Source organism: Cricetulus griseus, assembly GCF_003668045.3.
Source record: "Cricetulus griseus strain 17A/GY chromosome 1 unlocalized genomic scaffold, alternate assembly CriGri-PICRH-1.0 chr1_0, whole genome shotgun sequence".
In the NCBI taxonomy this organism is placed as follows: Eukaryota; Metazoa; Chordata; class Mammalia; order Rodentia; family Cricetidae; genus Cricetulus; species Cricetulus griseus.
The window spans coordinates 232,047,745-232,075,711 of record NW_023276806.1 but is presented as its reverse complement, the minus strand read 5'-3'; the positions used below and the strand labels follow the sequence as shown (position 1 = coordinate 232,075,711).

Genomic DNA, 27,967 nt, shown 5'->3' with positions numbered 1-27,967 from the left:
CACTGTCTAAACGCACCCGGAAGTAGACAAGGCATGCCGGGACAGAGACGGCGCCGGAAGCTGCGTTCTGACCTGTGGGAAACTCGTCCTACCGAAAAGACTGCACCCGAGGGGTTTTATTAGGCAAGGCAGAAAAAAAGGAACTCGTCGCTACCGGGATTCGGGGCCCAGACTTGCCTTTTAGTCCTCATTTGGTCCTCGGGCGAGCCTCTCCGCTCAGTCTGGCACAGGCGTGCCCTCACTCAAGATGGCGCCGGCGGCTTCAGACTCCCGTCCGGCGGTGATTGGGTGAAGGCCGTGGGACGCCCGGAAGTTTCTGAGAGGGCCGTGGGGCTGCCGAGGGCAGTTTCGCACGTGGATCGTTGTTTGGCGTCGGTCACAGCCGCGATGGAGACAGCTCCGAAGCCGGGCAGGGGTGGCCCACCCAAGGAGGACAAGCCCCAGGCCAAGAGGAAGGTAGCGGCTTGGGTGGAGGCGAACGCCGCCCTCGGGCTCGGGGCTTCCGATCGGGCTCGGGCTCGGGGCTTCCGATCGGGCTCGGGCTCCGGGTCCGGCGGGTGCGAGCCCTTGCCTCCTCCTGTGCCCCTAGAAGCCGCGGCGGTACTGGGAGGAGGAGGCCACCCCCGCCGCAGCCGGCGCCTCTCCGGGGCCGCCCCGGAAGAAGGCGAGGACTCGGGAGCCGCGACCCCCGAGGTCAAAGAGCGCGCACCCCGCCAAGAAGTCTCGGCTCCGCCAGAAGCCGCGGGCCCCGAAGGACGCCCCAGACCCGAAGAGGAGGCCGCAGCGGACCCTGTCTGGGGTGAGCCTGGGGCTGACAGGGTGGCCCCGCGCCTCTGAGGACCAGAGGAACCGGGCCCATCGAGTCTGCCCGTCTCCTTCCCCTCGCTAGGCCCAGGACCCGTTCCCGGGACCCGCCCCCGCCCCCGTGGAGGGCGCCCGGAAGTTCTGCCGAATTGACAAGTCCAGAACCGTGAGGCCGCGGGGACCGTGGGGAGGCAGGGACTGGAGGCTGGGTGAGGAGGTGGGTGGCGCCTTGTCTGCTGGCGGCCTTGCTGGCACCTCACGGATGCTCGCTCGGTGCGCCAACCTTGGCAACCATGCCGTAGCTCCCGCATTCGAAGCCGAAAACCCGGAGCAAACTTGAGACGGCTGAAGCGCAGGAGGAAGAGGCGAGCGTCAGAGCTGCCCGCGCAGAGCTGCTGCTAACCGAGGAACCTGGGTGAGCGGCCCCTGCCTTTCTGGGGCTTTGATTTTTGCGGGTTTTATGTTTGTAGCCGGCTGCATGCAGCGGAGCGTCACTTCAGTCGTCCTGACTGCCTTTCAGGTTCCTGGAGGGAGAAGATGGGGAAGACACAGCAAAGATACTGCAGACGGACATCGTGGGGGCTGTGGACATTGCAAGTGCTGCCAAGGTGAGCCGCGGGGGGGGAGGGAGGCTGTGGACATTGCAAGTGCTGCCAAGGTGAGCCGCGGGGGGGGGAGAGAGGCTGTGGACATTGCAAGTGCTGCCAAGGTGAGCCGGGGGGGGGGGGAGGCTGTGGACATTGCAAGTGCTGTCAAGGTGAGCCGCGGGGGGGGGGCGGGGGGCCCCGGAGACTGCTTGGGGAGTTCATTCTCTCACGGTTATTTTCCACCCCTTCCCAGCACTTTGACCTGAATCTGAGGCAGTTTGGGCCCTACAGACTGAACTACTCTAGGACAGGGAGGTAAGGCTGAGTTCCAGTGGCTCTTCCCTCTTTGTACAAAGGCCACAAGAGAACCTGGCCTTTGTGGTCATCTGTCTTCCTCTCCTCTGGGGCTGGGGCTGGTGCAGGACACGAGTGCACACTCCTAGCTCTGCTCCGCCCCTCTGCGCGGCCTCTCCCGTACCTCCCCTGCCCAGTTTCTAAGGGGAGAAGGCTTAATTTTGGCCTACAGTTCAGAAAGATGTATCGTATTGTGGTGGGGGCTCATCACAGCGTGAGCTGGAGAATATTGAGCTCTTTTTTTTTTTTTCTGGATATGGAACAAGTGACCTTGTATGTGAGCGTGCAGAGCATGCACTTGACTACTGACCTGTGCCTTCCCTTAGCCCCTCAGCTTCTAGGGACCCCCCCCCACACACACACACACAGGGTTTCTCTGTGTAGCTTTGGAGCCTATCCTGTCACTAACGCTGTAGACCAGGCTGGCCTCAGACTCAGAGATCCCCCTGCGTCTGCCTCCCGAGTGCTGGGATTAAAGGCGTGTGCCACCAACGCCCTGCTGCAGGACATTTTTGAATGTGTGCATGTTCACGTGTTGGTGTGCCTGCACATGGATGTGTATGCGTGTGATTACCAGAGGTCAGTGTGGTATCTTCACGTATTGCTTCCCATTTATTCCTTTTTATTGTATTGTCGTGTGTCTGAGCGTGCTTGTGCGTGCCCATGACACACTGTGGGGGGGAGGGCTCAGAGAACAGCTTAGTGTAGTCATGTTTCTGCATCTGCCTTTATGTGGGTTCTGGAGTTCAAATGCAGGTCACCAGGCTTGCACAGTGAGTGCTTTTAGCCACTGAGCCTTCTTGCTGGATGTACACTTTATTTTCTGACAAATTTATAAGGTTTTATTTACTATTTTATATACATGAGTATTTCACTTGCATGAATGAGCCTCACATGTGTGCCTGGTATCATGAAGTCAGAAGAGGGCATCAGATCCCTAGGAATCGGGGTTTCGGATGGTTTGGTTGTGAATTGACATGTGGGGTGCTGGGACCTGAACCCAGTGTTCTCTGTGGGGGCAGCAAGTTTTTTTCACCGCTGAGCCGTTTCTTTAGTCCATCCACCTTATTTTTGAGCAGGGTTCCTCACTGAACCTGGAGCTCCTTGGCTGCCTAGACTGGTGTTCAGCAAGAACTGTCTCCCTGTCTTGGCCTCCCTGGCGCTGGGGTCCAGGCTCAGGTCTAACGCTATGCTTTCCTCTGGCGCTGGGGTCCAGGCTCAGGCCTAACGCTATGCTTTCCCCTGGCGCTGGGGTCCAGGCTCAGGTCTAACGCTATGCTTTCCTCTGGCGCTGGGGTCCAGGCTCAGGCCTAACGCTATGCTTTCCCCTGGCGCTGGGGTCCAGGCTCAGGCTCCCTTCATCAACGCTGCCTTTGCTTCTCCTCTCACAGACACCTGGCATTAGGAGGTCGTCGGGGTCATGTGGCTGCCCTCGATTGGGTGACAAAGAAGCTCATGTGTGAGATCAACGTCATGGAAGCCGTGCAGGACATCCAGTCAGTGTTTCCTTGCTGGCAGTCGGTGGGAGTGGGTCAGCCCGGTCCCAGCTGGATGACCCCTGGGGTCCTGTCTCCATGAAATTCCTCCCCCTTTCTACCCAGCTTCCTCCATTCTGAGGCTCTGCTCGCTGTCGCTCAGAACCGCTGGCTTTACATCTATGATAACCAGGGCATCGAGCTCCATTGCATCCGCCGCTGCGACCGAGTGACTCGGCTTGAGTTTCTCCCCTTTCACTTCCTCCTGGCCACCTGTGTGAGTGGCTGAGGAGCAGAGGGCGCTGCGGCCGTCCTTGGGAGGACCTTTATCCTTTAGGACCTGTAGAGGAACACAGGACAGCTAGGCATGTCGTTCTCTCTCAGTCAGAGACGGGGTTTCTGACCTACCTGGACGTGTCTGTGGGGAAGATCGTGACAGCTCTCAATGCGCGGGCTGGACGGCTCAGCGTCATGGCGCAGAACCCGTACAACGCTGTCATCCACCTCGGACACAGTAATGGTCAGTTCCTGCCTGCTTTTCTTCTTTTCAGGACAGGGTCTGGGGCTAGAGAGATGGCTCAGAGGTTAAGAGCACTGGCTGCTCTTCCAGAGGTCCTGAGTTCAATTCCCAGCAACACATGGTGGCTCACAACCATCTGGTGCCCTCTGCTGGTGTGCAGATATACATGGAAGCAGAATGTTGTATACATAATAAATAAAATCTTAAAAAAAAAAAAAAGACAGGGTCTAGTTCTTGCCAGCCAGCTCCCAAATAACAGCATGGAGACATTCTAATTACGAAAGCTTAGCCTTAGCTTACGCTTGTCCCGTGAGCTCTTATTACTTGCTTTAACCCATTTATAATTATCTCTGTTCTGTTGCCTGTCTTGTTACCTCATCTCTCTGTACTGTCCATGCTGTTGTCTCTGTGTCTGGTGGTGACTCTGCCTTGTTCCATGATTCTCTCTCTCTGCCCGGAAGTCCCACCTATGTCTCCTGCCTGTCTATTGACCATTCAGCTTTTTAATCACACCAATCACAGCAATACACCGTCACACGGTGTACAAATATCAAATACATCAGGTACCCATCACAACCCATGTTTCCAATGACCACCCTGCCTCAGTTTTGCACATAGCAGGAGCTTCGAGTGTGCCAGCTTGACTGACTTATCTCCTGTTTTTGTTTTTCTTAAGATTTTATTTATTATGTATACAGTCTTCTGCCTACAGGCCAGCAGAGGGCACCTGATCTCATTCAAGGTGGTTGTGAGCCACCATGTGGTTGCTGGGAATTGAACTCAGCATCTCTGGAAGAAGAGTCAGTGTTCTCAACCGCTGAGCCATCTCTCCAGCCCCCTTCTCTCCTGCTTTTATGAACACATTTTGTGGTGCTGGGAACTGAGCCCAGGGCTGTGTGCACACAAGAGGACACCAGTCTTCCACTCAGAGGGACTCTAGCCACTCAAGTCCTTGGAAGTCACCCTTCACCCCTTCATCTTGCTTCTATCTTTCCTCCATTTAATAACCTTAGGCTAAAACAACAGCAGGAGTCCCAGGCCAGTTTGTATTAGTGACTTGGGTTCTCCCCTCAACTTCCAGGCACCGTGTCTTTGTGGAGCCCAGCTGTGAAAGAGCCACTGGCAAAGATTCTGTGTCACCGTGGTGCAGTGCGGGCTGTGGCAGTGGATTCCACAGGCACGTAAGTCACTTGTCTGGGGATGAGGTGTTGGGTGTGGCTGCGCAGACAGGAGCGCAGGCCGCATGGAGGGGAGTGCTTCCCAGGTGGTGCCTTCGCTTCTGTCTGGTAGTGCTTTGTCACTGAAGACTTTTGGTGGGTCTCTTGCTCGACTCATCACTTGTCGTCTGTTCCAGTCCTTTTTTTTTTTTTGAGACAGGGTTTCTCTGTGTAGCCCTGGCTGTCCTGGAACTCACCCTGTAGACCAGGCTGTCCTGGAATTTAGAGATCTGCCTGCCTCTGCCTCCTGAGTGCTGGGATTGAAGATGTGCGCCACCACTGCCTGGCTTTCCCATTCCTTTTCAGAAAAGTTTCCCCAACATGAATCCAACTCCTCTTTCGCCATGAGGGTAGAGTCTGGGATCCATGCTAATGTCCACAGGTCAGCCCAGAGCCTTGCTGCCAGAGGTGCTCTGTGTCTGAAGGATGAGAGGGATTAAGAAGAAAATGCAAATCACAGCAGTCATGGGGAATGTTGGACACCCACCCCAACCCCCCACCTAGCTAGATCTGGACTGACATCTGATGACGATGACACAGTGTGTCCTGGTTGCTATGCACTGCCCAGACTGCTCCTGAACTCACTTAATGACTGATAACAGTTAAAGGCAGGCTGACTACACTAACTCGTGTGTGGGGATGGGAGCTGTCTTGCTCCATAATTCAAGGCAGCCCAGAACATGGAGCAAGCCTCCTGCCTCAGCCTGCTGTGTGCCACAGTTCCCAGGTTCATCAGGAATCAAAAGCATTGATTGCCTGAGCGGGGCCTGGCAGTGCACACTTTAATCCCAGCAGCCAGAGGGCCAAGGCAGCAGGATTCAAAGTTCAAAACTAGTGTGGGCTACATATTGAAAGCAGTCAATACTCATGTTCTCCATGCTTTCTGAGCCCAGGTCTGGCACTTGTTTTGGTTATCTCAGTCTTGCTTGTGGCTGCCTCTGAAGTCCTGCCTGCTGTTCCTTGTCCCTCTGGGAGCTCACGCCATCTATCTGTGCCCTTCCTGACATGCACGTGCTGCCAGTTCTCCGTGGCATGTCCCTGAGCTGTTTCCAGAGGAATTCACTACAAGTCACCCTCTGACACCGATGAAGCCACGTCCCTCTTTCTATTTTTATTTTTTGGTTTTATGAGACAGGGTTTCAGACTAGTCTAGAATGCAGAGAGTGCTGGGATTAAAGCTGTGTCCCACCAGTGCACTAGCTTTTTAAAAAACTTTTTAAAGCCAAAACAAAGCAGTAAACGAGGAGGCAAGCCAGGGAAAGCCTGAACATTACCAATGCACAGAAGCCTTCAAGATGCTGAGATTGCTCTGGCTGCTGCCATTGTGTTTGTGAACACAGGATTTGATTCTGCCTGATCTCTCCATCTGTGCCAGCTTAGCTCTGGAGAGTAGGGAGGCTAACGGGAAGCTTTGTGCCTTTAGTGGCCACTAGACTTGAGCTGTAGCTCACCCTGCCAGGGCCTGTAGCTCTTTTTTTTGGGGGGGGGTGGTGTTCGAGACAGGGTTTCTCTGTGTAGCTTTGGAGCCTATCCTGGCACTTGCTCTGGAGACCAGGCTGGCCTCGAACTCAAAGAGATCCGCCTGCCTCTGCCTCCCGAGTGCTGGGATTAAAGGTGTGCGCCACCAACGCCTGACTTTTTCTTTTTTCTTTTCTTTTTTTTTTGGCCTGTAGCTCTTTTGCCCAGGGTTTCATTGCCTGGTAAGCACCGTAGTCAGGAACACTCTGTCCCTGATTAGCTTTGGTTCTCCTTAGGCTACCTCTTAGCTGCCTCTTCCCCAAGGCTTTCTGGAAGCCCTGAATTGACTTCTGGAGGCTGGAATGCTTCTTGTGTGTCCAGCAGCAGGGCTGCCAGGCTGAACTTACCATTGGGTCCCATAGACAGTTGTGTGTCACGTCCACCTGAGGATGTGACACCCTCCAGCATTTCAGTCATTTCTGGTTTATACCAATGGCATTTTTGGCAGGGCACATGGTCTCACTGTGTAGCCCTGGCTGGCTTAGAACTTGCTATGTGAACGAGGCTGGCCTCGAGCTCACAGAGACCTGTCTGAGTGCACACCATGGCTAGCCCAGTAGCCTTTTTGTCCTGCTGGGACTCTACTGTGCTCTGTCATAGAATTTTCCAGTCCCTTCATGGTTACCTGTAGCTCCCCTCTCTCCTCTGAAAGAAACCGAGTACCTGTGAGGTAGCGCTACACTGGCCAAGCATTGCTTTGCTACTCCTTCATCTGTCATGTCACTGCCAGAGAGACGCTGGGCTAATGAGCTGTGCAGCTTGGGGAGCCCACGTAGTCCTTTTCCTTTTCCCCTGAAGACAGGGTCTTCCCTGTCTGCCCGCAGTTGGTCGCTGTCACAGCTCGGGTCTCTTGCTGGGGGGGCACCTTTGTTGAGCCACCCGCTGCCCTTCAGAAGTAGAATGCATGTTTCTATACAGACTGTATGTGTTCTACACATCTGTGACTCGGGGGAGGCAGTGTGGGCCAGTAGGTATGGGGGCAGACACCAAACAGGCCTGGGCAGGAAGGAAAGGGTAGAGCCATTGTCCAACAGGCGTGCATGAGGCCCTGAGTTCAATCCCCTCCATCAAACCACAACAAAACCCCAAAAGACTTGATGTCTGTCTCGGCCACTGTCTAACCCACATTTCCTCTCTGGCCTTGGAAACTGGGGAACACACCCTTAATCTCAGCGTTTGGGAGGTGCAGGCAGGCTGATCCGAGTTCAGGGCTCCACAGCGAGACTATCTCGAATGAATGAAGCAGTGGGGTCAGCTGTGTGAGGATTAGCATTTAGTGTGCAGAGTGGTTGCTGGTCTTGCCCTTCATGTCCAGACCTGGCCATAGGTCCCGTCAGTGCCCACTAGAGATTGATTGGTCTGTCTCCAACGCAGGTACATGGCCACTTCCGGCCTGGACCACCAGCTGAAAATCTTTGACTTGCGAGGGACATTCCAGCCCCTGAGTGCCCGGACCCTGCCCCAGGGAGCAGGACATGTGGCCTTCTCCCAGCGGGGACTGTTAGCCGCGGGAATGGGTGATGTGGTCAACATATGGGCAGGGCAGGGCAAGGCCAGCTCACCCTCCCTGGAGCAGCCCTACCTCACCCACCGGCTCTCAGGCCGAGTGCACGGACTCCAATTCTGCCCCTTTGAAGATGTGCTGGGGGTGGGGCACAGTGGCGGCATCACCAGCATGCTGGTCCCTGGTGAGTGGGCCAACGAGCATAACAGCTGGGGGGCCGGGAGGCCTGGTCTGTCCAGAGCTGCAGGACTAGGTTCAGTCCCTGTCTATCCCTCCTGCCCTGTTCCCCTCAGGGTCCGCTGAGCCCAACTTTGATGGTTTGGAGAATAACCCATACAGGAGCCGGAAGCAGCGCCAGGAATGGGAGGTGAAGGCCCTGCTGGAAAAGGTGAGCTCCTGGCTTTGCCCTGCTTGTCCTCAGCCCTTTCTGGAGCCCTGCGGCTCCTTACCCGTTTCTGTCCTGTGACTTGCCCAGGTTCCTGCAGAGCTCATCTGTTTGGACCCCCGAGCCCTGGCAGAGGTAGATGTGGTCTCTCTGGAGCAGCAGAAGAAGGAGCGGATAGAGAGACTGGTATGGAGCTGTCGGGAATTGCCCAGCCCTCCACCCCTGCCTGAGTGTCGCCCTCACCTCCGTGCCCTGTCCCATTTTGAAGTGCAGCTTAGTGGGTGGGGCTACTCTGATTTCATTCCTGTCCCTTATCAGGGCTATGACCCGGATGCCAAGGCTCCCTTCCAACCCAAGGCAAAGCAGAAGGGCCGAAGCTCCACAGCGAGCCTGGTGAAGAGGAAAAAGAAGGTCATGGACCAGGAGCACAGGGTGTGTGAATGGCGGGTGGCCGGGGTCAGCCTGAAGCCTTCCTTACAGCCAGCCTCTGCTCACTTTGTCCTGTGCTCCCCATTTTGTGTCCAGGACAAAGTCAGGCAGAGCCTTGAGCAGCAGCAGCAACAGAAGCAAGAGACCACCAAGCCCCCGAGAGCCCGCCCATCTGCACTGGATAGATTTGTACGATGAGCCAGAGGCGGCACTCCCCAAGATGACTCAGAGGGGTCAGACGGGCAAAGGCGCCAAACCTGAGCTCAGTTCCCAGAAGACACATGGCAGAAAGAACCTGTCACCCAAGTTGTCTTTTAGCTCTCTGTGGACTAGTGTACATTCATTCAGGGTGGCATGCAGCACACACACACACACACACAGACAGACACCTGAGCACCATGTGTCAAGTAAATTAAAGGGAATTCACCCTGTGTGCCTTGTGTCTTACCTCAGCGTGCAGCCTGCTCCTTGGGAGGGTGGGTATGAAGGTTTTGGAGAAGGGTCTGCATCATGCTGGAAATGTTTCCCCTTTGTGTGGGGCTGGTCTAGACAGTTCATCGCCCTGCCTCTCTCCTACCCCTCAGTTTCCTCAGACTTTGTATTAGAGTGGCTGCCCAAGATGGACAGCTGTATTTGAGCTGCTGGGCTGGTGAAGACAGGTGAAGAGCTGCACTTGAGGTGGAGAGACAGGTTTATTGGGCTCTTGCCCTGGCTGGTGACAACAGTACAGTCCCTGGCACCTTGCTGCATCTTATCCCTCCCTGGTGACTGTCTCTGGAGCTGTCAGGCCAGGCCTCGCCTAGCAGGCTTCAGAGCCTTCTGTGAGGAGCTGGATCACACAGAGACAGAGCCGCAGCCTGGGCACTGGTTCTGGGGCACAGGTCTCTGAGATGCTGACCTCTGTGGTCCCAGGGCTCAGCTGTTGAGCCAGGCTATGAACCGGCACCTCAAGACACCCAGGAATGCCTGGGGCCAGGAGCAAAAGGGCTCAGCACTTTCCCCATGAAGTCGGTTCACCAGCTTCCAGGCTTCCTGCATTTTCCAAGGATCCAATCTGTGAGATGTTAGCAGGAATTTCCCATAACAGCACCTGTCCAGGGGGTAGTGAGTGGCACCGGCCAACTTGACACAGTGTGTGGGGGCAAGGCCCCCTCGCCTGGCACTTACTCCCACAAAGACATCCTCCAGGGGTAGATGGGGTGCCCGGCTGGCCACCTTCAGAATGAGGTGCACTGCAGAGGCGGACAGCACGTAGCCTGTGCCTGAGGCGTAAGGTGGGAAAGGACCCCAGGTTTCAGGCCACAGTTCTTCCGACACATGGTGCCGGGCCCCTGGCGTCCGAGTGGGGCTTACCCTCCAGTGCACTCGGCCCAGATACAGAAGCGGCACCGCCTGGCCTTGGTGCTCCTCGTGGGCAGCTGTGGTCCCCTCCTGTGGCCCCCTGCCCTTCTGCCATCGCTCTGAAGGGCCCCCTCTCTGGATCAGCTCTGACACCAGCTCGGGGACGTTGACGTACACGTCGTCGTCCGTCTTGAGGATGTACCGGGCTCCGGGACAGTATTTCCGCACCCAGTTCAGCCCGCTGAGGGTCTTGAGGGTGAGGTTGCGGTAGGAGTCCTGGAAGGCGGCCTGCAGGATGTCCTTGTGTGCCGCCGACTCCGAGGCCAGGTCGGGGACGTGCTGTCCCGTGGGTTCTCCCAGGAGGAAGAGCGTCTGCACCCTGAACCCCCGGGCCTCGCGGATGGCGCCCCAAGACCCCCGGATGGCGCGCCTCTGGCTCAGGTGCTCCGGGGCCGTACACACCAGGACGAGCAAGAAGGGCGGGGGGCCCGGGCCGCCGCAGGCCTGGGGGTTGGGAATCAAGAGGCGGGGCAGGGCCAGGGGCGGCCCCGGTGAGGCTGGGGCGGGCAGCAGGGACGCCAGGGACAGGCTCAGCAGCTCCTCCCCAAAGCCCGAGGGTCCGAAGAGGGTCCAGACGATCACCAGCAGCAGGGCGGCCAGGAGGAGGCGCCGGAAGAGGCCGAGCGGCATGGCGAGCCGCGCGCGGGGACCTGCGGGCACAACTGTTAGAGCGCCCGGAGCGGAGGCGAGCAGCCCTAACCAGCTGCTGCCGAGGAGACACGGGGGCCGGTGCACGGGGGGCCCGGCGGATCGAGAGGCGCAGCCCCAGGCCCACCGCAACGGCCCGGTAACCCGCTTCCTTGCCGCAGCCCGCACGCCAAGCTCGGATCCTCCATCGCGCCCCTCCCCCGCTGCCTTCCCGTCATGCCGCTGACGGCCGGAAGTCGCCAAGCATCGCGCTCCGCACACTTGGCCCAGCCCTAACCGCATGTGGGGAAACTGGCACCTACTTCCCCCACTAGGGACCCCTAGAACGGCCAAGCGGCGTTAATAACTCACCGGGCAGCAGCACCTACTTCCACCGCTCTGCTCTGCACCCCAACTAAGGGGACCCGGCGGAAAGCTGCCCAGGCTCCCCCTCGAGGCTGCCCACACCGGCGGCGCCACCGGTTCCTGTTAGCGCCCAGACGCGAATCCTACCAAGGGTGGAGCAGCAGTTTCACCAAATGATTGTTCCTGTGACCTTATGCCAGACAGAAAGCTCCCCAGTCAGGAAGTGGCGCCGGGTTATAGCCCTCAGCTCAGCTCAGAGGGCGGGAGATCCCAATTTGGCCACACCAAAGGCACTGCAGCACCCTCTACCATCCCCACCACAGAGAAGACACAAAGACGGAGGACACAGGCATATAAACTATTTATTAACAGTGAAGGCCCAGCGACTCATTTCTTCTTGGATACACCCACAGTGCGGCCCCGGCGGCCAGTGGTCTTGGTGTGCTGACCTCGGACACGAAGACTGCAGAAGGAAAACAATGACAGGTCACAGAGCAGCAAGGGCCAAGACAGGCAAACAGCACCGAGCAGCCCAGGCAAGCAGGCCAGGCCGGAGGGCGATGCTCCACCCCACTCACCCCCAAAAGTGGCGCAGCCCCCTGTGGGCTCTGATCTTCTTCAGTCGCTCCAGGTCCTCTCGCAGCTTGTTGTCCAGACCATTGGCCAGAACCTGGATTCCGGGACAGGGGACGCCAACTTTACCTCTGACTCCCTCACCCAGTTTCAGCTGACACCCCCAAACTGAACTGGCCACCCCCACACACCTGGCTGTACTTTCCGTCCTTCACGTCCTTCTGTCTGTTCAAGAACCAGTCTGGGATCTTGTACTGTCGTGGGTTCTGCATGATGGTGATGACGCGCTCCACCTCGTCCTCCGTGAGCTCTCCAGCCCTCTTGGTGAGGTCAATGTCCGCTTTTCTCAACACCACGTGGGCATATCTCCGGCCCACACCCTGGGGTGAAAAGTTGGGAATGAGGTTTGGTTTAACCTTATATTTTTTTCTTATTAACCTATTATTCAAAAGTGTAGACTGGCTGTGGGGGCATTCACCCATTATCCCCGAACTCAGGACAAGGCAGGCCTGTTAGTCACTGGCCAGCCTGAGTTACGAAGCTAAACCTACCATCAATACTGTAAGGACAAAACCTATAGGGAATACAGCACTCTGCCATTTCCCAGATTACTGCTCCAGAATACCATTCTGGCCACACTGGACCAGTAACTTGAAGCTGACGCCATGAAAGCAGCCTCCAGTTTCAGGCATTATGCTTTGCCCTGTGAAGAATTCAAAGCCTGAACGTTCACATCAACGAAGAAATTCACGTTAAGGCCCAGATATAACCCCGAGGAGTGTTCAGGACCTGCAAGGGTTACAACTACCTGGACAAGTTGACAGTGAGGTCCATGTGCAGCAGCCAACACCAAACTGAATAGTGCACACACCTCACCTACCACCATCTACACCCCAAAAGGTGACCACGTGCCCCCCAATACACCTGGCTAAGTAGACAGCCACACACAAAATTGCTTAAATGGTAAGATAGAGGATGGCTGTTTTCCCAGAGGACCTAGCACTCACAACTTGAAGTGCCAATTCTGGGGGGATCTTGACCTCCACAGGCACAGCACACATGTGTAGTCAGACACGAAGGCAAAACACCTATGTGCCCCTGCCCCAGGCTCCACATTGTGTCACTCATTTTTCCTGGGAGACCATGTTCTGCTCTCAAGGCTGCAAGTACTGAAGGTATGTCTGATGCCAGGTTGTTTGGTTGTAGTGGTCAGGCCTTCAGTGAGACTCTCAATAAATTGCATGGCCCCATGCCCAGCCCCCTTCTGTTTTTTGCTGTGTGTGTGAGCACTTACTCTTACAAAGAATTGACCCTTGCTACTTCCAGCAGCTTGGATGGATGGGGACCCTGACAGCACTAGAAGCCCCCACAAGCAAGGGCAGCCAGCACTCCCTATGTCTGCCCAACCCCTTCCCACAGGCTTCCAGATATTCAAACACTATCACCTTAACAGAGAAGCAGCCGACAGCCTCAAAGAACTCAGCAAACAGTGGGGCAGTGGTGGCGCATGCCTTTTTTCCCAGTGCTCAAGAGGCATAGGCAGGCGGATCTGAGTTGGAGGCCAGCCCCATCTATGAAGTTAAACCCTGTCTCAAAAAACCAGAGAGAATTCAGAAAACAAGGCACCATGGCCTTTCACCCCTTCTCGGTCAACTTGCACTACACCTTAGTCACACCTCACCTCAAATTATTATCAACATTATCAACAGAACCCTGAGTACTCAGGATCTCCAGACACTGTGCACAGCCTCCAAGCGCCTTGCCTGGGTTGTAGGGGACTGTAATTATCTACCAGAGATCAGCAAGAGGCTCAAGTTGAAAAGGCAGGTCACAGGCATCACCCAGGCCTTTCAAACCCCCCAGACACTGCATTCCCCCTGCCCTGCCAGCTACACCCACTGTCATTCTGTTTCCAGAAGTGCACATAAAAAAACCCTTAAATTTGGCAAGCACTAAAAATCTTAAAGTGGGAATTCACACATCTAAAAACAATGACTCCGATTTTATGTCCATTTGACATACTCGGTTACCCAGTTTCCTTTACTTCATTGATTCTGTAAACCCCACCAGTTAACTTCGCATTTCTCAAAAACACCCAGCACCCACCTCAGTACCATCCCACCAGAACCCACCACACACGGCAAACTCGGGACGGCACAGACAGGTCTGGTCCTTGCCCTCCTCAGGGAGCACCCACACTGACTGGCAAGATGTTTTTAATCCCCAAATTACCAAGTCTGATAAAGAAAATGAACGTCCCCACCTAGAAGGCTCTGAAGCTCTTCCAAGAGAGCTATTCAATCTTCCACTCAGCACTGACTTTTTGCAATAAACCAAACACACGTGTTGGCTCCTCTTTCAGCTAACACAGACGCCACCTTGCCCCCCTGGCGCGTGTGCGTGCGTCCTGCAGACATGTATGCTGCTAGCCCGCAGCAATCATTCCTCCCAGGGCTGTGAGCCGCTCCAGGCCGGCTCACGAGCCGGGAGGGGACAGACAGGGCCCCTCCAGCCCCACGTCCCCAGGTGCGAGGCCAGGGCGGCCGCCCCTGCAGCCATCTCCCTCCCGGGGTCTCCCGTCTCCCACCCGCCGCCCCCGCGCCCACCTTGATGGCAGTGATGGCGAAGGCGATCTTGCGCCGCCCATCGATGTTGGTGTTGAGGACGCGCAGGATGTGCTGGAACTTCTCGGGGATCACCAGAGACTGAAAGGACACGGGGCTGGGTGTCAGACGCCGCAACGCCCGGGCGGCCGGCGCCCCTGCCCTCGCCCCAGCGCGGGCCCCGAGCCGGGAGGTCCCCACGCGCGGCCCGGCCGCTGGCAACCCGGTGTCCGGGGAGGGACGGCCCCGGGTCCCCGGATTTCACGCCTCAGGCCGTCCCCCGCCGGGGAGGGGGTCGCGCGCCATCGCCCCAGGGAGAGCTGCGCGCCCGCGGCCCACGGCACCCCGGGAGCCCCGACGGAAAGCCCTGCCCGCCCCGGCCCCGATGTCGCCGGATCCCGGCGCGGAGCCCGCGCTCACCATGGCGGCGGCACACTCGGCGGCGTGTAGGCCTCCAGTGGAAGAGGGGGCGGAAGTGACGTGTGGTTCTTATATAGCTCCCCGGGGAAGGGGCGGGGCTAACCGGGGAGCAGCGCTTCCGGAAACGGCCTCTCCTCCTCCCTCCCCTAGCGAGGAGTCCCAACTGGGCGAGTTTGGCTCCGGGATCGTAACTTCCGGTCCGGTCGCGTTTACGGTCGTACGGTTCCCGTTCTGGGCGCGAAGGTTCCGGGGCGGGCACTGCGCTTGAGACGCTGACCTTCGCTTTTGCGCTCGAGCGGAGCGATCTCAGCCTGACGGCAGGGGAGACTGGGGCCCATCGCTTGGGCTCGGCTATCTGGGAACGTTCTCTTGCGCCGAACGAGACGATCTGGGACCTGAGGTTGTGCTTCGGGACGCGGCCCCCCGAGCCCGACAGCTGGCGGAAGTGAGGCTGCGGGGGAATGGCAGCGGCGGCGACCATGGCGGCGGCGGCCCGCGAGCTGGTGTTGCGCGCCGGGGCCTCGGACCTGGAGGAGGAGGAGGGCCCGCTGGTGAGCGAGAGAGCGAGCGAGAGAGAGCGAGCGAGCGAGCGCGGGCCGTCTGTCCTCGCATCGTCAGCTCCTCCCGCCGTCGGGAGGGCGTAGGCTGGGCTCACACCGGGCTCCCCCCGCTGCCGCCGCCGCCGCGGGTGGTGGCCGAGCCTTCGCAGGGACCACAGTGGCAGGAACTCAAGCCCCTCGGGCACACTGACAGCTTCCTATTTCTCACGCTAGAAACAAAAAGAGTAGGAAAGAGAACACACTGTAAAAGACGAGGCGCGTGCGCTCTGGAACCCGACGGCCTTGGTCCCCCTTGTCAGCCGTGGTGTGTTCCGTGCTCGCTTCCCACACCTGCAAAGAGGAGGCGTTGTTATAACGCCCCCACCTTATAGGTCGTCGTTAGGAGTTGGCCGAGTGAGGATGTGTAAGCGAGCACCCGACACACGGGGAAACAGCAGGGAAGCTGACTGTCTTAGCATCTAGACCTCCCTGAGGGGGGCATGGTAGACAGAGGTCCTAAGTCCAAAGGCAAGTTGGGCTAATCCTAGTTTTTCTCATTTGAACACCTCCAGCGACTCCATGAATTGCTTGATTTAGTGACATATTTTTTACTCATTAGCCCAGAAAAGTAGATTTGAGTGTGTCAGGATTGGTTTTTTTTTTTTTTGCAGATTTTTAAAATTTGAATTAGAAACGAGATTGTTTTACATGACAATCCCAGTTCTCTCTTCCTCCCCTCCTCCCTTACCAGCCCCCCAACTAAAACCCTACCTATCACATATCCTTTCTGCTCCCCCTGGATGGTGAGGCCTTCCATGGGGTGCCATCAGAGTCTATGGTATCCTTTGGGATAGGGCCTAGGACCACCCCCGTTTGTCTTGGCTCAGAGAGTATCCCTCTATGTGGATTGGGCTCCCAAAGTCCACACCTACTGAACTACTACAGGAGGTCCCATAGATTTCTGAGGTTTCCTCACTGAAATCCACGTTCCTGGGGTCTGGATCAGTCCCATGCTGGTTTCCCAGCTATCAGTGTGGGGACCAAGAGCTCCCCCATGCAGCTGTTTCTGTGGGTTTCACCAGCCTGGTCTGGATCCCTTCATTTGTCCTTCTCTGCATCTGGATTCCAGTTCAGTTCAGTGATTAGTTGTGGGTGTCTGCTTCTACTTCCACCAGCTGCTGGATGGGGGCTATTGGGTGGCCTATAAGTCAGTCACCAATCTCATTATCAGGGGAGGGCATTTAAGGTAGTCTCTCCTCTGTTGCTTAGATAGTTAGCTGGTGTCATCTTTGTAGATCTCCAGACATTTCCCTAGTGCCTGATTTCTCTGTAAACCTAAAATGTCTCCCTCTATTATGGTGTCTCCATTCTTGTTATCTTCTATTCTTCCCCTGACTCAGCCTTTCTGCTCCCACATCTCTCTCTTTTCCCCCTTCTCATTCTCCTAGCTCCCTCCCCCGTGTGTCAGGATCTTTGACCCACTAACTATGGCTCCCCTGAAAAAGCGCCCTCAACCCACTTTCAGGAGCAGGGATATGCCCTTGTTTTTTTTCTAGCGTTTCTTTCTGTATCTCGCACTCACTAATCTGTCCCTCTTCAGGGGGGTGTTTCTGGTCTCCAAGAGCCCCTGCAACTTGGGGAGTTGGATATCACCTCTGATGAATTCATCCTGGATGAAGTGGATGGTAAGTGGTGGCATGGGGTGGGGGCAAAGTAGCCAGCCCCCTTTATCCTTTAGGAATATAGTAGAGGACCCCCACTAGGTGACCCCCCATACTAACCCCTGCATGTTTTTTACTAATGTAGTGTAAAGTTGAATGAGAAGGGTTACTTTCTAATTTAGGCATAGCAAGAGTGGGGTAATGATGCAGCCCACTGTGATAAATTGCTGCATTGACAGTCTTGCTCTTTGGGATTATTAAGAAAAAACAAAGTGTGTATTTGAACATGGACATGTGCAGACAGCCAGTCTGATCTCTGGGACACTCGTACCACACACACACCATAGATTCATCCAGCAAAGAAAATCCAAATAAATCCAAGGCGGGTGAGAGGCCCTTCAGCTTCTCAGAGTGCCACACACTTTAAAGCCTCCGAGCCACGATTGGGAATTCCCATTTAATATTTTTGGCTTGTGGTTGACTAGACTATGAGGAACTGAAACAGCAGAAAGTCAAAGCGACTGTTCTTTTACCTTGAGAGGATGGGGGCTGGAAGGAAAGGGGAGATTGGTGTGCGGGTACCTGATGCTGGCAGAGGGGGGCGTGGCGCCGGACCCTAGTGATGAATGTCTGTTTCCAGTTCACATTCAGGCAAATCTGGAGGATGAGTTAGTGAAGGAAGCCCTCAAAACGGTGAGGTTCTCCGCTATGCCGATCTGTCCCCGCCCTCCTCTCCTCGGGGTCTTATGTGTCCCCTCTAGCCAGTCACTGAGTCTGTTCTGGTGTCCTTTCACTGTGGCTTCATCCTGACTGTTCCTGGTTTCCCCCAGGGTGTGGATCTGCGACACTATTCCAAGCAGGTGGAGCTGGAGCTGCAGCATATTGAGCAGAAATCCATCCGGGACTGTATCCTCCGCACAGGGGAAGACACGCGCTGTCACTGACCTGGGGTGTGTGGGACCCCGGGACTGTATCCTCCGCAGAGGGGAGACACGCGCTGTCACTGACCTGGGGTGTGTGGGACCCCGGGACTGTATCCTCCGCAGAGGGGAGACACGCGCTGTCACTGACCTGGGGTGTGTGGGACCCCGGAACTGTATCCTCCGCAGAGGGGAGACACGCGCTGTCACTGACCTGGGGTGTGGGACCCCGGGACTGTATCCTCCCCACAGGGGAAGACACGCGCTGTCACTGACCTGGGCTGTGGGACCCCGGGACTGTATCCTCCACAGAGGGGAAGAGAGCGCTGTCACTGACCTGGGGTGTGGGACCCCAGGACTGTATCCTCCGCACAGGGGAAGACACGCGCTGTCACTGACCTGGGGTGTGGGACCCCGGGACTGTATCCTCCGCAGAGGGGAGACACGCGCTGTCACTGACCTGGGGTGTGTGGGACCCCGGGACTGTATCCTCCGCAGAGGGGAGACACGCGCTGTCACTGACCTGGGGTGTGGGACCCCGGGACTGTATCCTCCCCACAGGGGAAGACACGCGCTGTCACTGACCTGGGCTGTGGGACCCCGGGACTGTATCCTCCGCAGAGGGGAAGAGAGCGCTGTCACTGACCTGGGGTGTGGGACCCCAGGACTGTATCCTCCGCACAGGGGAAGACACGCGCTGTCACTGACCTGGGGTGTGGGACCCCGGGACTGTATCCAACGCACAGGGGAAGACACGCGCTGTCACTGACCTGGGGTGTGGGAGCTGTGATGCAGGTAACCCGGTAGGGTGGCATCTCTCTCGGTCCCTTTGGGGACACTAGGGGGAGGCGATGCTGGTCCTCAGAGCTCTGTGTTCACTGTGAAGCCCTTGACTTTTGTGGGTCAGACATCCAAGAGAGTGAAAACATAGCGTCCCTGCACAATCAGATCACAGCCTGCGACGCTGTCCTGGAGGTAGGTGTCCCTCCCCTGTGGCCCCTGACACCCTCTGTTTTTTTTTTTGTTTTGTTTTGTTTTTTTGTTTTGTCAGCACTTTTGTTTCCTTGGGCAAATGGAGGTTTTCCATGCTCCTGAGCTGTTGGATACTGGGGTATTCACTCAGACACTTGGGTGACACACTTGTCCCTGCCAACCCTGTGGCATGCCTACAGTGTTTTCTGCCCTTCCCATAGCGCATGGAGCAGATGCTGGGAGCTTTTCAGAGCGACCTGAGCTCCATCAGCTCTGAGATCCGGACCCTTCAGGAGCAGTCAGGAGCCATGAACATCCGTCTTCGTAATCGACAAGCTGTTCGGGGGAAGCTTGGGGAACTTGTAGATGGGCTGGTGGTGCCCTCTACTCTGGTCACGTGAGTCGATGGTTTGAAGGGTCGTGATGTCCAGAGCAGGTGGTTGAGCTGGGGTACCTATCCAGTCTACAACATAGGTCCAGGCTGAGGTTGTCAAGTGCTGTTTAGGTACCAGGTGTGCTGGCTCAAGCCTGTAAGCACACGATTGGGAGGTCAGGCAGGGGGATTGCTGCAAGTCACCAGCCTGGGCCACAGAGTGGGACCTTCTAAAAAAAAAAGGTGCATTCTAGAGATTAATGGATGGATTATAATGTCAGATGTGTATCGGGGCCTGTGGAGAGGTGGGGCTCAGGAGTTGAAATCTTCGTACCTATGATGAAGGTATGAGACTGAGGAGAGGTAGACATGTCAGGAGGGGTGTGGCTTGCGTCTGTTTCAGGACTGTCGAGTGCCCCTTCAGATCACCCCTCTCCTCCCTGCTCTGCAGAGCCATTCTGGAAGCTCCAGTGACAGAGCCCAGGTTTCTGGAACAGCTGCAGGAACTGGACGCCAAGGCAGCTGCGGTCAGAGAGCAGGAGGCCAGAGGCACAGCGGCCTGCGCAGACGTCAGAGGCGTGCTGGACCGGCTCCGGGTCAAGGTGGGGAGGGGACCGCTAGAATCAACCCCAGGAACTCACTCTGCTCCCCTCAGTGCGGGGCATCGTTGGCCCTCTGGTTTCCCTGAAAATCTACAGAGGCTGGAGCTGTGGCTCAGCGGGTAGTGGGCTTGCTTAGGGCGCCCGAAGCCCTGGGATCCACCCCCAGCTCTGCAAACATGGGCATGGTGGCCCTTGTCTACTGTGCTAGAACTCATGAGATGACAGGAAGAAGATCTGAAGCTTCAGAGTGATCTCTGCGGCACAGGGCGTTGTGGGCTTTTACTGTGAGGAAGGAAGGAAGGAGGTGACAGACAGGACCGTGGAGGGGAGGGAGAGAATACTTCCGGTGTGTACAGAGGTACATGAGACTCTGTCTCAAAACCAAACAGTGCTGGCTTTGGCAGCATAGAAACTCAAATTAGAGCACTACAGAGAAGATTAGCATGGCCTCTGTGTAAGGACACAAAAATTGATAAAGCATTCCATATTTAAAAGGGAAAAAAGAAACAGATAACCTGAAAATGTGAGGCCAGGCATGGTGGTAAGACATTTTAGCCCTAGCACTGGGGAGGGAGAGGCAGATGGACCTGTGTGAGTTCCAGGACAGCCTGGACTACACACAGAAACCCCGACTCAACAAAAGTAAATAAATAATAACACAGCACACATCGGAAGTATTCTCTCCCTCCCCTTCGCCGTCACGTCTGTCTCCTCCTTCCTCCACACAGTAAGAGCCCACAACATCATGACCTGTTTGTCCCCTCACCTAGGCGGTGACGAAGATCCGAGAGTTCATCCTCCAGAAGATTTATTCATTCAGAAAGCCGATGACCAACTATCAGATCCCCCAGACGGCCCTGCTGAAGTACAGGTCGCCACCCCGGGACGGCCTGTGAGCTTCTTAACGGCCCAGCATGGATGTCCAGGGTCTGACTCGCCCTGGCCCTTCCAGGTTCTTCTATCAGTTCCTGTTGGGCAACGAGCGAGCAACAGCCAAGGAGATCAGGGATGAGTACGTGGAGACGCTGAGCAAGATCTACCTGTCTTACTTCCGCTCCTATCTGGGGCGGCTCATGAAAGTGCAGGTGAGCCAGGCAGGGACAGGCGGGGACAGGTGTCTGTAGGCAGGGGCTTGGAGGAGGGACTGAGTTCCTCACCTGCTGGTGGTGGGCAGCCATGGTTGAGCTCTCTGTTGTTTTCTCTAGTACGAGGAAGTTGCTGAGAAGGACGATCTGATGGGTGTGGAAGACACAGCAAAGAAAGATATCCTGGACCAGGGAGCCTCGCGTCAGGCTCACCTCCCTCAAGTCAGGCTCCACCTCCCTCAAGTCAGGCTCCACCTCCCTCAAGTCAGGCTCCACCTCCCTCAAGTCAGGCTCCACCTCCCTCAAGTCAGGCTCCACCTCCCTCAAGTCAGGCTCCACCTCCCTCAAGTCAGGCTCCACCTCCCTCAAGTCAGGCTCCACCTCCCTCAAGTCAGGCTCCACCTCCCTCAAGTCAGACTCCACCTCCCTCAAGTCAGACTCCACCTCCCTCAAGTCAGGCTCCACCTCCCTCAAGTCAGGCTCCACCTCCCTCAAGTCAGGCTCCACCTCCCTCAAGTCAGGCTCCACCTCCCTCAAGTCAGGCTCCACCTCCCTCAAGTCAGGCTCCACCTCCCTCATGTCAGGCTCCACCTCCCTCAAGTCAGGCTCCACCTCCCTCAAGTCAGGCTCCACCTCCCTAATTCAGGCTCCACCTCCCTCAAGTCAGGCTCCACCTCCCTCAAGTCAGGTTCACCTCCCTCAAGTCAGGCTCCACCTCCCTCAAGTCAGGCTCCACCTCCCTCAAGTCAGGCTCCACCCCTCTCAAGTCAAGCTCCACCTCCCTCAAGTCAGGCTCCACCTCCCTCAAATCAGGCTCCACCTCCCTCAAGTCAGGCTCCACCTCCCTCAAGTCAGGCTCCACCTCCCTCAAGTCAGGCTCCACCTCCCTCAAGTCAGGCTCCACCTCCCTCAAGTCAGGCTCCACCTCCCTCAAGTCAGGCTCCACCTCCCTCAAGTCAGGCTCCACCTCCCTCAAGTCAGACTCCACCTCCCTCAAGTCAGACTCCACCTCCCTCAAGTCAGGCTCCACCTCCCTCAAGTCAGGCTCCACCTCCCTCAAGTCAGGCTCCACCTCCCTCAAGTCAGGCTCCACCTCCCTCAAGTCAGGCTCCACCTCCCTCAAGTCAGGCTCACCTCCCTCAAGTCAGGCTCACCTCCTGTCAGGCTCACAGTGGGGATGCCTGGCTCCAGCCCACAGGCCTCTGCTTACCCTGTGTCTGGGATGTAACCTTTGAGGATGTGAGAGAGAGCGAGAGCTCCCCTCCCAGAGGCTCACATCATTCTGACAGTTTTTCACGTGGATTTCGGAGGGCTTGTAGAATCCCTGACGCCCATTACAGGTATCAGGTGAAGCGAGGCCCTGGTTCTGGAAGGGATGTCCAGCTCATATTTAGCTTCCCAGAGTGCTCAGGTCTTGGCTTCATGGCCTGCTTGGTCATTCTCAGTGTTTTCCCTGACTCTGATGCTGTTCACGATTCTTCTCGAAGCCGTCCCTCCGAAGCAGGAACACCATCTTCACCCTGGGCACCCGTGGTGCGGTCATCTCCCCCACCGAACTGGAGGCCCCCATCCTGGTGCCCCATACTGCCCAGCGTGGGGAGCAGAGGGTATGAGGAGGCCCCCTCCGTGGCTGGGGATCAATTCGCCTGCTGCGCTGTGGGGACAGGAGCCATGGGCTTAGGGTGCAGAGGGAGACTGGTCGTGGGGTGGCTGTCATGAGGCAGCAGCTGGAGTGGATGTGGGGATGGCCGCAGCCAGTGGGGTGGGCTTTCCTTGTGTCCTGTGCGCCCCCAGGGTGCCCCTCCCTTCCTGGAGGTGAGGTATGTGTGGGGTCTTCCGAGCTCTGGTTCCTGGGATACACTGAGCCCCCGTATCTGCGGGGTCAGTGTTGGATCCACCCCTCTCTCTGTCCCGTAGTATCCGTTTGAAGCTCTCTTCCGCAGCCAGCACTACGCGCTCCTTGACAATTCCTGCCGGGAGTATCTTTTCATCTGTGAATTTTTTGTTGTGTCTGGCCCAGCTGCACATGACCTGTTCCATGCTGTCATGGGCCGCACGCTCGCCATGACTCTGGTAAGTCCCCGATTCTGTGCTTTTACTCTCCCTTCCCAGGGCTCCTCCACGTCCAGTGGGGTCACAGTGGCAGTATTGAATGCAGGATGTCCCGTTCTACGTTGTCCAAGCCTTTATCTCACAACATGGCCCCCTAGGAAACCCTCAGAACTCGGGGGACCTGCTGCTTCCTCTGTTTCCACAAGCAGAGAGCAAGACCTCTAAATCGCGATCCTTTACCTCCATCCCAGGCTCAGCCCTGGCTTCAACTGTGAGGAGCTTACAGAGTTGAGGCCAGTGAGTAAGTCAGGGCCCCTGGACAAGGAAGGAGGTGTCTCCCTAGCCAGCGCCTTGTCCCCAGAAGTGCACATCCATTTGCTCATAGCCACTGGAACTTCAAACTAGCATTCAGTTGTCTGCCTGCTGTGCCGCAGAAACACCTGGAGTCCTACCTGGCCGACTGCTATGACGCCATTGCTGTTTTTCTCTGTATCCACATTGTCCTCCGATTCCGCAGCATTGCATCGAAGAGGGATGTCCCTGCTCTGGACAGGTCACTGAGCTCTGGTCCTGGTGCCTGCTGGGTCCAGCTTTTTATCTCACACCGACAACTCCACCCTGCCCCTGGCTCCTCCTCACCCGATGTCCTTCACCCTTATCCTGTGTGTGTCCCCAAGGCAGCATCCCTGTCACACACACACACACACACACACACACACACACACACACACACACACACATCCGTGCATACAGACACGGACACACAGGCACACACACACCCGCTCACATTCCCCTGAAGGGTGCTGTGCCCCCATGGCCTGCCAGCACCCGTAGCCTGCTGACCTTTGGTTCTGACTGACCCTGCAGGTACTGGGAGCAGGTGTTGGCCTTGCTGTGGCCTCGGTTTGAGCTGATCCTGGAGATGAACGTCCAGAGTGTCCGCACCACCGACCCCCAGCGCCTCGGAGGACTGGACACGCGGCCCCACTATGTGAGGGCGGGGGAGGATAACAAGGGGTCTCGGGGTCACACGCAGCGGTGGGCTGGCCACTGCAGGAGGAGGGACTGGGGACAGGAGCTGCAGAGGCTGCTGGGAGGTTATGTCGGCCTGGCAGGCTGATGGGCGTCTCCCCTCCTTGGTCCTAGATCACGCGCCGCTATGCCGAGTTCTCGTCTGCCCTTGTCAGCATCAACCAGACCATCCCCAATGAGCGCACCCTGCAGCTGCTGGGGCAGCTCCAGGTGGGCCGGGCGGGGCGGGCAGGCTTCCCAGCATGGGGAGGGGCCCTGGGACCTGTGTCTCTGACTTGCTCTCTGTTTGGCTTTTGCAGGTGGAGGTGGAGAACTTTGTCCTCCGAGTGGCTGCGGAGTTCTCCTCCAGGAAGGAGCAGCTCGTGTTTCTGATCAACAACTACGACATGATGCTGGGTGTGCTGATGGTAATGCTGCCCTCCCCCACGGGGCGTGCCCATGCTCGTCAGCCTCACCAAGGGGGCTTTAGCCCTGGATTCTGGCAGTGTCTGCGGTGTGGTGTGCGATTACAGGAGGTGCTGGGCTGAAGGCTGTTCCCAAGTTCCTCACTCTTTGTCTTCCTTAGGAGCGGGCTGCTGACGACAGCAAAGAGGTGGAGAGTTTCCAGCAGCTGCTCAATGCGCGGACACAGGTAGGGCCTGGGCTTGGCAGGGAGACCTCAGTGTGCAGTCATGGTGACAACTCACTGCCTGCTGCTAGTCTGTCTCATTTAATTTATCAATAAATTAATAACTTAAAAGCAAAAAACTATAACGGTGTATGTATGTGTGTATATAAGTATGTATGTATGTGTGTGTTTACACCTGCTTTGCAGGGCATTATTTGTGTGTGTGTGTGTGTGTGTGTGTGTGTGTGTGTGTGTGTGTGTGTACGTATATGTGAGCGCACTCCCAGGCACATGTTGTGAAACACATGGAGGTCATAGGACAATGTCAGGACTGGGTTCCTTTCTTGCTTCTTCCACTTTGTGTTCTGGGGACCAAGCACTTCTCCCCTCCTCCCCAAGGCCGGCTGCTCTGTGGAGTGTCCCCTCCTAGTCCTCCCAGTCCATGTTGGGGTCCTTTGTTCCCAGGACCCCTGACTCAGTTCCAGCTTGCACTTCTCTCTAGGAATTCATTGAAGAGTTGCTGTCTCCCCCCTTCGGGGGTCTGGTGGCGTTTGTGAAGGAGGCTGAGGCTTTGATTGAGCGTGGACAGGCTGAGCGACTTCGAGGGGAAGAAGGTATGAGACTGTTGTCGCGGGACTGTGGGGAGCTGAGTTAAAAGGACAGTGAGAGTGTGCAGGTCTCAGGGGCGGTGGCACAGAGGGGAGGACTTGAATGGAGGAGCACCAGGGAGCCGGGATTGAGGGTGAGCATGGCTGTGCCCCAGGCAGGCCTCGCCGGGGTGGATGGTCCCCAGGCCTGGTTGCTCTCTGACACTCCCTTCCCTCCCGTGGGCAGCCAGAGTCACTCAGCTGATCCGTGGCTTTGGTGGTTCCTGGAAGGCGTCGGTGGAGTCTCTGAGTCAGGATGTAATGCGGAGTTTCACCAACTTTCGAAACGGAACCAGCATCATCCAGGTGCCGCCACTCCAGCCTTTGCCAAGTCCCACGCTTGATTGCTTGCTCTTTCCTCTGGGAAGTCAATGACAGCTGTGTCTGAGATCCCGGTGAAGCTCTGACCTCCTGTCACCGTCAGTCTGACCCCGACTTTCCTCTCTGTGCAGGGGGCGCTGACCCAGCTGATCCAGCTCTACCATCGCTTCCACCGAGTGCTGGCACAGCCGCAGCTGCGGGCACTGCCAGCCAGGGCCGAGCTCATCAACATTCATCACCTCATGGTGGAGCTCAAGAAGCACAAGCCCAACTTCTGACTCTGTCTCCAGGGCTGACAGCTCCCGAGGACTCTGCAGTCACCCAACACTGGGACCTGCCGGCTTCCACGGGCTCTGCATGTCACACACTGTCACCCGGGTCCCCTTCCCTTCTTGTTGTCTCTGAGGCTTCCACAGTCCTCCTCCGGCCTCCATTGCAGGACTCAGCCTCAAGAGAGTGTGCCCAAGGCCAGGTCTTCCTGGACCTCTGAGGTGACTTTGTGACTTTCCCATCCCTGTCACCGCCACCCTGTTGGTTCACACCTGTGAGAGCCCCCACTGCTTCATCTCTGACTGAGTCTCAACTCTTAGAAGAGCGGTGGAGGCGGCCTCCACTCTCCTGTAGCTTGGTGGTCTGCGGTCTCCACTTGAACACTAACCCATCACCTCACTCTGTCTGTCTGTCTGTCTGTCTATCTGTAGGCAATAACAAGACTTAATGTGCTGTGACAGCTTCCTCTCCTTTGTCCTGGGGCCTTCGAGTTCTCCAGCATTTCCTTTCTGTCGACCTCTCTGGTTCCCACCCTCCATCCAGGAAGGAGGCAGGGTGGTAACCTATGGTTTCTCGCTGCTCTGACCCAACAGTGGCTAGGTTGCTTAGGGAGGGGACTGCTTTGTAGCTCTCCAGGAAGGTGGCACATGTCACCAGACCAGGAAACCTTTGGGCCCTACCCCGAGGGTTAGCGTGGGAAAAGACCACATGACTGAGATTGTCTGTCTCAGCCCCTAAGTGGTTGTCACAACTCCTCTGAGGGCGGAGGGCCTGCAACACCTGCACCCAGACATTGGGGCGGGTGAGACTGTCTCTAAAACACATACCTTGTCATTTACATTTGACTCAGACCCATCCTGCGGCCCTGCTTATGTGCCCAGAGAAGACTGCAGAGCAGTGGTTCTCAACCTTCCTGATGCTGCCACCCTTTAATATATTTCCTCATGCTGTGGTGATCCCAGCCATAAAGTTATTTTCATTGCCACTCCATAATTGTAATTTTGCTACTGTTATGAATCCTAATGTAAATGTCTGTGTTTTCTGATGGTCTTAAGCAACCCCTATGAAGGGGTCCTTCAACACCCAAAGGGGTCGAGACCTACAGAGTGAAGGAACAAGTCCTTTGGGAGGTTCCAGACAGGGTTTCTTTGTGCAGCCCCAGCTGTCCTGGAACTCACTCTGTAGACCAGGCTGGCCTCAAACTCACAGAGGTCCTCCTGAGTGCTGGGATTAAAGGGGTGCTCCACCACCACCCAGCAACCTTGACCAAGTCTTAAAAGCCAGTATGGTTTGTAGACCTGTAATCCCAGCTAATTGGGAGAATGAGGCATGGATGGAGAGCCTGCTTGGGTTACAGAATATGTTCAAGACCAGTGTGGACCAGTTCTTAAAAGTAAAGGGCACTGGGGGGTGGGGGCGGCATGAGAGGGCTGGAGAGAGGGCTCAGGGATTAAGAGCACTGGCTGCTTTTCCAGAGGTCCTGAGTTCTATTCCCAGCATCACATGAAGACTCACAACCATGTGTAATAGGATCTGGTGCCGTCTTCTGGCCTGCAGGTGTGAATGTAGATAGAACACTATATACATAAGATAAATAAGGTCAGGCGGTGGTGGCGCACGCCTTTAATCCCAGCACTCGGGAGGCAGAGGCAGGTGGATCTCTGCGAGTTCCAGGACAGCCTGGTCTCCAGAGCGAGTGACAGGATAGGCTCCAAAGCTACACAGAGAAACCCTGTCTCAAAAAACCAAAATAAATAAATAAATAAATAAATCTAAAAAAAATGTAGAGGGGCGGATCATAGTTCAGTGGCAGGAAGTTTGCCAGGTGGATGGCAGTCTTTAGGTTCCTTTGACAATGTGGGGGAAAATTTCAGGTGCTGTCCACACACCACACACACACACACACACACACATATTCACACACACACACACATTCACACACACTCACACACATTGACACACACACACACACCTGAGGTCATCTCCTCCACCCCATTCACTCTCAGGTACGTGGTCAGTGGCATCTTTGCCGAGCACCTGAGGATCTGGCATGTTGAAACCCAGAGAAGGGGAGAGAAGGAGGGAGACTCTGAAAGCCGCTCT

The 27,967-nt window shown here is 56.4% G+C and overlaps 4 protein-coding genes and 1 non-coding gene across 8 annotated transcripts; 3 read left to right on the top strand and 2 right to left on the bottom strand.

The window, feature by feature from the left end:
* The first annotated feature begins 84 nt into the window (after positions 1–84).
* On the top strand, positions 85–9,226 carry Wdr46 (WD repeat domain 46). Its single transcript, XM_027388963.2, has 15 exons — positions 85–456; positions 590–799; positions 890–970; positions 1,107–1,219; positions 1,325–1,412; positions 1,645–1,706; positions 3,137–3,241; positions 3,347–3,497; positions 3,605–3,740; positions 4,822–4,921; positions 7,850–8,163; positions 8,273–8,367; positions 8,455–8,550; positions 8,683–8,796; positions 8,890–9,226. Exons 1-15 carry the CDS (start codon positions 388–390, stop codon positions 8,989–8,991), a joined length of 1,836 nt encoding a protein of 611 aa, XP_027244764.1. The 5' UTR covers positions 85–387; the 3' UTR covers positions 8,992–9,226.
* Positions 9,227–9,466: 240 nt separating this feature from the next.
* Positions 9,467–11,389, bottom strand: B3galt4 (beta-1,3-galactosyltransferase 4). Of its 2 annotated transcripts, XM_027388965.2 has the most exons (2): positions 11,194–11,389; positions 9,467–10,844 (listed from the first exon to the last, which is right to left on the bottom strand). In XM_027388965.2, exon 2 carries the CDS (start codon positions 10,822–10,824, stop codon positions 9,709–9,711), a length of 1,116 nt encoding a protein of 371 aa, XP_027244766.1. In that variant the 5' UTR covers positions 10,825–10,844; positions 11,194–11,389; the 3' UTR covers positions 9,467–9,708. The 2 variants fall into 2 exon arrangements, with proteins under 2 accessions (XP_027244766.1, XP_027244765.1); XM_027388964.2 differs by lacking the exon at positions 11,194–11,389 and having other exon boundaries at positions 9,467–11,134.
* Positions 11,390–11,529: 140 nt separating this feature from the next.
* On the bottom strand, positions 11,530–15,270 carry Rps18 (ribosomal protein S18). 2 transcript variants are annotated; one of them, XM_027388968.2, is made up of 5 exons: positions 15,262–15,270; positions 14,367–14,465; positions 11,952–12,140; positions 11,766–11,857; positions 11,530–11,650 (listed from the first exon to the last, which is right to left on the bottom strand). In XM_027388968.2, the coding sequence occupies exons 1-5, from the start codon at positions 15,262–15,264 to the stop codon at positions 11,575–11,577; spliced, it is 459 nt and encodes a 152-aa protein (XP_027244769.1). In that variant the 5' UTR covers positions 15,265–15,270; the 3' UTR covers positions 11,530–11,574. The 2 variants fall into 2 exon arrangements, with proteins under 2 accessions (XP_027244769.1, XP_027244768.1); XM_027388967.2 differs by lacking the exon at positions 15,262–15,270 and adding an exon at positions 14,784–14,926.
* On the top strand, positions 15,038–26,857 carry Vps52 (VPS52 subunit of GARP complex). 2 transcript variants are annotated; one of them, XM_027388961.2, is made up of 20 exons: positions 15,038–15,334; positions 16,923–17,007; positions 17,624–17,676; positions 17,814–17,889; positions 18,811–18,878; positions 19,097–19,272; positions 19,700–19,850; positions 20,621–20,721; positions 20,803–20,935; positions 21,056–21,113; positions 22,409–22,542; positions 22,853–23,008; positions 23,422–23,540; positions 23,855–23,978; positions 24,134–24,229; positions 24,319–24,426; positions 24,585–24,650; positions 25,129–25,240; positions 25,461–25,579; positions 25,726–26,857. In XM_027388961.2, exons 1-20 carry the CDS (start codon positions 15,245–15,247, stop codon positions 25,870–25,872), a joined length of 2,172 nt encoding a protein of 723 aa, XP_027244762.1. In that variant the 5' UTR covers positions 15,038–15,244; the 3' UTR covers positions 25,873–26,857. The 2 variants fall into 2 exon arrangements, with proteins under 2 accessions (XP_027244762.1, XP_035307831.1); XM_035451940.1 differs by lacking the exon at positions 17,624–17,676.
* On the top strand, positions 20,239–20,342 carry LOC113832531. The gene has a single exon (XR_003479827.1). It is a non-coding gene; the product is annotated as a U6 spliceosomal RNA (small nuclear RNA).
* Positions 26,858–27,967: the final 1,110 nt, after the last annotated feature.

Excerpts from the sequence above, each read along its gene's own strand:
- Wdr46 (XM_027388963.2), top strand. The coding sequence starts at position 388 with ATGGAGACAGCTCCGAAGCCGGGCAGGGGTGGCCCACCCAAGGAGGAC. Across the intron at positions 1,220-1,324 it reads CTGCTAACCGAGGAACCTGG|GTTCCTGGAGGGAGAAGATG; the intron begins GTGAGCGGCCCC and ends ACTGCCTTTCAG. Across the intron at positions 8,551-8,682 it reads AGGAGCGGATAGAGAGACTG|GGCTATGACCCGGATGCCAA; the intron begins GTATGGAGCTGT and ends GTCCCTTATCAG.
- B3galt4 (XM_027388964.2), bottom strand. The coding sequence starts at position 11,124 with ATGCGGTTAGGGCTGGGCCAAGTGTGCGGAGCGCGATGCTTGGCGACT.
- Vps52 (XM_027388961.2), top strand. The coding sequence starts at position 15,245 with ATGGCAGCGGCGGCGACCATGGCGGCGGCGGCCCGCGAGCTGGTGTTG. Across the intron at positions 20,936-21,055 it reads GGCGGCTCATGAAAGTGCAG|TACGAGGAAGTTGCTGAGAA; the intron begins GTGAGCCAGGCA and ends TGTTTTCTCTAG. Across the intron at positions 23,979-24,133 it reads TGGACACGCGGCCCCACTAT|ATCACGCGCCGCTATGCCGA; the intron begins GTGAGGGCGGGG and ends CCTTGGTCCTAG.
- Rps18 (XM_027388968.2), bottom strand. Across the intron at positions 11,858-11,951 it reads AGGACGGAAAGTACAGCCAG|GTTCTGGCCAATGGTCTGGA; the intron begins GTGTGTGGGGGT and ends CCCGGAATCCAG. Across the intron at positions 11,651-11,765 it reads GGGCTGCGCCACTTTTGGGG|TCTTCGTGTCCGAGGTCAGC; the intron begins GTGAGTGGGGTG and ends TTCCTTCTGCAG.